This window comes from Centruroides sculpturatus, unplaced genomic scaffold (genome assembly GCF_000671375.1).
Source record: "Centruroides sculpturatus isolate CEXI.00-Female unplaced genomic scaffold, Cexi_2.0 scaffold324, whole genome shotgun sequence".
Taxonomy (NCBI): domain Eukaryota; kingdom Metazoa; phylum Arthropoda; class Arachnida; order Scorpiones; family Buthidae; genus Centruroides; species Centruroides sculpturatus.
In genome coordinates, this window is record NW_019384466.1 from 231,584 (window position 1) to 237,583 (window position 6,000).

Genomic DNA, 6,000 nt, shown 5'->3' on the forward strand with positions numbered 1-6,000 from the left:
AACTGTGTATATACAGGTATTTCATTTGAAAGTAACGACAACATAGAGCAGTGATGACACTAGTTTGTTCTCCAACCATCAAAAGATAGGAACAGTTTTACAAAAGTTATAAAGGAGCATGGAAGTAAAAGAACATTTAAGTTTGCCTTAGAGAGAGAGATATAAATAGAAACAAGTAATTATTTATTGTGACATTGTCAAAATGCTGGGCTGCAATATTTAATTTAAAATATATGCTCTCCATTTCAAATTAATAGTGGCTTGCCACTATACATCGTACTTTTCCATTAACAATAGAGTTATGCCGATCATCTATCTAACACCTTTCAGAGGAAAATTTTTGAATTGAAATAACATGACTTCTAGTTTGCTTTGTAAGTTCGTATATAGTTAATTGGGACCTTGTGTCCCTAAGATTTCCATAGCTGGTCTTGTCTTTCGTCTATCTAACTCCATTCTTGAGATTAAAGAAAGACAAACTGGTGACAGTGGTAATTAATAGGTCTACAAGTTTTTAAAATCATAGCCCAATAAAATATTGATTCATTAGGTAGAAGAATTTGGAAAGGGAATTTGATAGCAGACTGTGAAATATTTATGTCATTATTTCCATTCTTTTTATAAACCATACAAGTTTATAAAAAAGGAATATGAAATAGTTAGATGATCTAAAAAACAAGATAGAAAAGAGGAAATACAAGTAACTAGAGACATATAATGTAGTATTCTTAGAGGAACAAGAAAGTATGAAGAGGAGATGTGTGAGATATGAAGAGAACTCTAAGGGTTAGGTTGACTGAACATGAAGAAGATTGTAAGAAAGGCAGCATAATTACAACACTTAGAGCAAGCCTTGAGTTGAGAAAAGAAGTAGAAGTCAAATAGAAACAGGCAGGAACTTTAGAATAAATAAGGAAAATCAAAGATATAACATGTGAAGATCTGTAGAAGAAAAGTAGTCTTTTAATAAGACCAAAAACAATTATTATTGAATACTATTTTTCAACTTAAAAGGTTGTGAGTATATTTGCTGAGAAAGGCAGTCATTTGTAATTAATAAGAGACATGTCTATTTTAACACCAGCATAGAAATGGATCATAGAAAAAGGAAAGATTTAAAGAGAAGATTATAAAGTTAGGGAAAGATAGGAATTATTATTGAATTTAATAATAATGATGATAAATTATTTAAAAATATAAATAGGATGGAACAGTCTAGCAGGTGATGTATATGATTTTTGCTTATGTTAATTGTTAAATCAAAAGTTTTCAAATTTGAATTAGAAACATTTTATTTGAAGATGATCTAAAAGGCTTGAAAGTATTAGTGGCATCATTTGTGTGTTATTTATGATATCATATTCTCCAATAAAACAAAGATGAAATTCTCTATAATGCTAGTTATTTGTGTTCTTGTTTATGCCATTATCATTTGTATTTCATATGTTTGTAATATGTAATTTAATAACTTATGCAAAGATGATTCATTTTAAAAGCATTTTTCATAACTTCCAGGTGCAGTTCCAAAAAAGTGATTTCCAATATGAATCACCATTACCATATATCTATTTTTTTGAAGTGCTCTGGATAGAGAATAAATAACCTAAAAGTTTACTCCATTCATGGAGTGATTTTTAAATTTGATTTTAAAGATTTATAAGTTCCAACAGGGACTTATAAATACAGGGTGTCCCAAAAAAAAATTGTACACTTACAGCCAGTAACTCACTAAATTTTATTCTTTTCAAGTGTAACTGATTTGAAATATTGACTAAAATAAGACTAAACTTTGAGAAAGGAAAATTTTTCCATAAGTGCTACTGGAAATGCAAGAATGTAAGTGAGCTTCAAGGATAATTTAGAAGAATTTCAGGGTGATCCATCAATGCAACTCACTATTGCTCAACTTAGAGATGAATTTGAAGCAGATGGAACCATTCAAGACATGTTCTGGAAAATGGCAAATGTCTATGACCTCCACAAGAGAAAATGAGCTACAAGAAACTTACTGTGAATTTCCAAGAAAATCAGTTTGACAGGTGAAAAAAATGCAATTGATGCTTGAATTGAAATTTCTAATTTTGTTTAGAAAAGTTTTACTCCACCATTTGCCTGACTGGAAAGTTGAATTTTATGGATGGTATACCTAGCAAAATGTGCATAGAACAGTTTCCAAACAAAATTGTTTGGAATGGTGAGGCCACATTTATGTTAAATGGCTCAATTAAATGCCACAACTGCAGCTATTGGGCAATTAAGAATCCACTTGTTATGATGGAATGTGAACTTACCAGGTGTTAGTGTGATATGGATTATCAGCATTGTCTTTATTAGGTTGTTATTCTTTGACAAATAAATGTCACTGGTGCTATTTATTTGAACTTGCTACAGGAATCTATCATGCTACTCATTCAAAAGAAATTTAATAATGAGAGGAAGTCTTATTTTCATAAAGATGGAGCATCTTTCCATACTATTGTGAAGTGAGGGCCTATCTTGGCAAAAATCTGCCAAACAGATGGATTGGGCAAAAAGTCTTATTAAATGATTTCTGCATTCACCAGATCTTACACCAATGAACTTTATCCTTAATATTTCCTCATAAAAAAGTTTATGGCAACGAATTGAAAGTGAATGCATCTGAATACCAAATGAAATTATTCATAATGTTTGTAATTCCATTGGTTGTGTTATCAGTAGTGCCTGGACCCCAAAATAATCAACAGTTTGAACACTTGCAATAACAAAGATTCTGCATTTGTCTTCTCTAATTTGGATTATAAAACTTTGAATAATTATAAATACATCTAGTGTGTGTACATTTTTTTGGGATACACTGTACATAGAAAAGAAAGATATTATCTTAGTTATTTTTTAATGAAATGTTCTAAGCCTGATATTCATTTGTATATTTTTACTGTAATAAACTTATTCTGAATAATCTCTCATTCAAATAATTAATTTTTTGTTATTAATCTAATCTTTCAGGATGTTATGGTTGTTGGGGAACCATCTCTAATGGGAGGAGAATTTGGCGATGAAGATGAAAGACTAATTACACGTTTAGAAAACACTCAATATGATGCTTCAGCAGCAGCAGCCAATGGATTAGACGAAGAAGAATTTACAAATCCGCCAATGTCATCTGTAACGAGTACTGCTTCGGCACCACAGTCCTCGTCTTGGTCGGGACCACCAACCAGTGGGCCTCAGACTGCCGAACACAGTACCTCCAGTTCCGGAGGTCCAGGATCCGTTCCACCGCCAACAACACAGGAAGATAAAAAGTCTTCTCCATCTATAAGCCAATAAATAAAAGAATATTCTATAAAGAATCGTAATATGTATATATATATATTTGCGTATATATACTGCATATATTCTCAAATTTATGTATATATATAGTATATATACAGAACGTGTGTGTTTTATTTTCTCATCCTTCCCATTCAGATTATTTTATTGGGGATTGTGATCACATCATTGCATTTAACATTTTCATCATATGTTCGATGGATTTTGATACAGACCACATTCCAGGGACATTCTTACAAAAAAAATCTTCTGATTTTGTTTATTATATTATTGTTTTTATTTTATTTTTTTACCTTTAAAGAGCATTTTATTTGAATTGTTTCTACCAAAGTTATTTTAACTCTTTGAGAACCAATCAAAGACAAATTTATTAATTGTTTAAATGAGTCTTTAGAAGTGCATGTCTCATTTAATATTTATTTAAAAACAACAAACTTATTCTCAATAACAGTTTGTTGTTATTAAATACAGAGAGACATGAATTTTGTACTCAGTTGCAAGACTTTTGAATGGAGAATAGTTTTCAGAGAGTTAAAATTAGAAAATAATCTCAACCTTATCTGTTATTTCTATTTGTGATCAATAAACAGTATTAAAGTTTTCTGAGATTATAAAAATAATTCTTTTTAAGAAACCAAAGTTTGCAAAAAAGTTCCTCTGTGATTTTTAGATGTTTTATTACTTTAAATTTATTATCTTTAATTCTTTTTTTTTGTATGTTTGTTACAAAGTGAAAAAGGGGTATATGTGGTTACAAGAAAGTCAGGGAATATAAAAAATAAGAACAAGCCACAATGTAAAATAAATGCAGCCAATATCATTTAAAATCTTTTTTCCTTTTAAAAAAAACGAATTTATCTAGAATTAGATAAATTTAACTGTTAAAAACTGCTTTATGTAGAATTTTATTCAAAAAAGTTCTAATTATTAAGAATGTACTGTTAATTTTAAGTTTTTAAATAATTGACTACTATTTTTTAAATATAAAATTTGTCATAAATTCAACATTAGTTACTTTATTTTTAATTGACTGATTTACAAATTATTCAAGTTAAAACTGTTGTATTTTTATGTATTTTGTATTGTAATTATAATAGAATTAAGAATGGTTTGTTTATATAGAAATATTTTACTTTATATTTGAATAAACAATCCAATACATAAAGCAAAAAAGAAAAAAAAAACATTCCTCTCACTAAGCTTAACACAACAAAAGTATTGAAATCTAATTTTATTAAAACAAAAATCGGTGATATTACAAAAAGGGGAATGATTGTCTAGTTGTCCTTTCTTGTATAGTTTGACGGATGCGATAAAAAATTATAGATGTTTGTAAACGGTTCAAAGGAAGTTTGTCCTGTATTAATGCAGATGTTGAAATAAAAGAATCCTTCAATCGTTTCATATATTTCTCTATATATCTATTTTCAAGCACATGTGAATTTAATGATATAATTTCCTCTGTATTAGTTTTGAAATTAGATAATTTAAATACTTTATCAGTAGACTTTCAAATAAGTTGGCACCTAATGTAAGCCAAGAATTGAATGATTTTAGTATCACTTTGACAAATAATTCGATTGCACTAACCAAAATCATTTTTAACTTTAATTACAGATTAAAAATGACTTTGTTTTAGCATGTTAATTTACAAATATTAAAAATTGATGCTTCCAAATATTGATAAAAATTTTTAAAAATTTGTGAAAGTATCTTTGGATAAATATTTTCTTCTGTTGGATGTTGACTCTAGGTCTTTCATCCTGTCATTTCTCATTTAACTACATTCATTTTAATTTCTGGCTTTCTTTTTTAAATTAAAATTGGCTTATTTTAAAGCTAAAAATTAAGTATATAGAGAATTTGATAATAAGTAATAAATTGTAATTCTAGTACAACAACAAAGCCAATAAGTCAATTTTTTGTTTAGCCTGGTTTTAATAAAATTCAATTTTTAAAATCATTCATTTGCATAAAGGTTAAAAAATTTAATATAATTTATTTTAACAATTAGTATTCAACAATTACAAAAATTATTTACATAAAAACAATTACAAGAAACTTTAACAATTAATAATAAAGTAAAAGATTTAGTCATAAAATTATTTTATCCACAATAAATATTCAGCATTGGAAGAAAGGCTACATAAATTATATAGTGTGATAAAATGCCCAAAATATTGCATATTCTCCAAGATACAAATATAATAACATATTAATAAATTATTCAGTATTTTGGATTGAACTAAATAATCATACATATTAGAATCACTATTTTAATAAAAGAATCCTTTATTAAATCCAGTTTAGAGTCTTTGATCTTATAAAATGCTTAAATGACAAAATGATAAAATTTACTTAAACTATATTATGCAATTCTAAGTATATATACAATATATTAATCAATAAGTAAGTCTATATCAACAATTAACATAAAAGAAATGTTATTCTGTGATTTTTTTCCAACTTGAAATTTGCCCACTTTCTAATGAAAAAGACATACCCAAAAATTTGGAAAAATACACATCCCAAAAACAGTGAATCCTGTTTTAAATGAAGATATCTATAGTAAATATTTCAGGAAGTTGATCTGAATTTGGAGTTTAAATATATATAAATAGTGAAATAATCAAGAACATATTACAATTATCAAACTACTTTAGTAGTATAACACAGCACTGTGCA

General features: G+C 27.6%; 1 protein-coding gene across 6 annotated transcripts in view; it reads left to right on the forward strand.

The window, feature by feature from the left end:
• Positions 1-4,103, forward strand: part of LOC111621039 (LIM domain-binding protein 2-like) — a 95,539-nt gene extending 91,436 nt beyond the window's left edge. For all 6 annotated transcript variants that reach the window (XM_023363084.1, XM_023363087.1, XM_023363086.1 and 3 more), the window contains one exon: positions 2,989-4,103. In XM_023363084.1, coding sequence (XP_023218852.1) covers positions 2,989-3,312 — 324 coding nt within the window. In that variant the 3' untranslated portion in view covers positions 3,313-4,103. The remainder of the gene's footprint in view (positions 1-2,988) is intronic.
• The last annotated feature ends 1,897 nt before the right edge of the window (positions 4,104-6,000 follow it).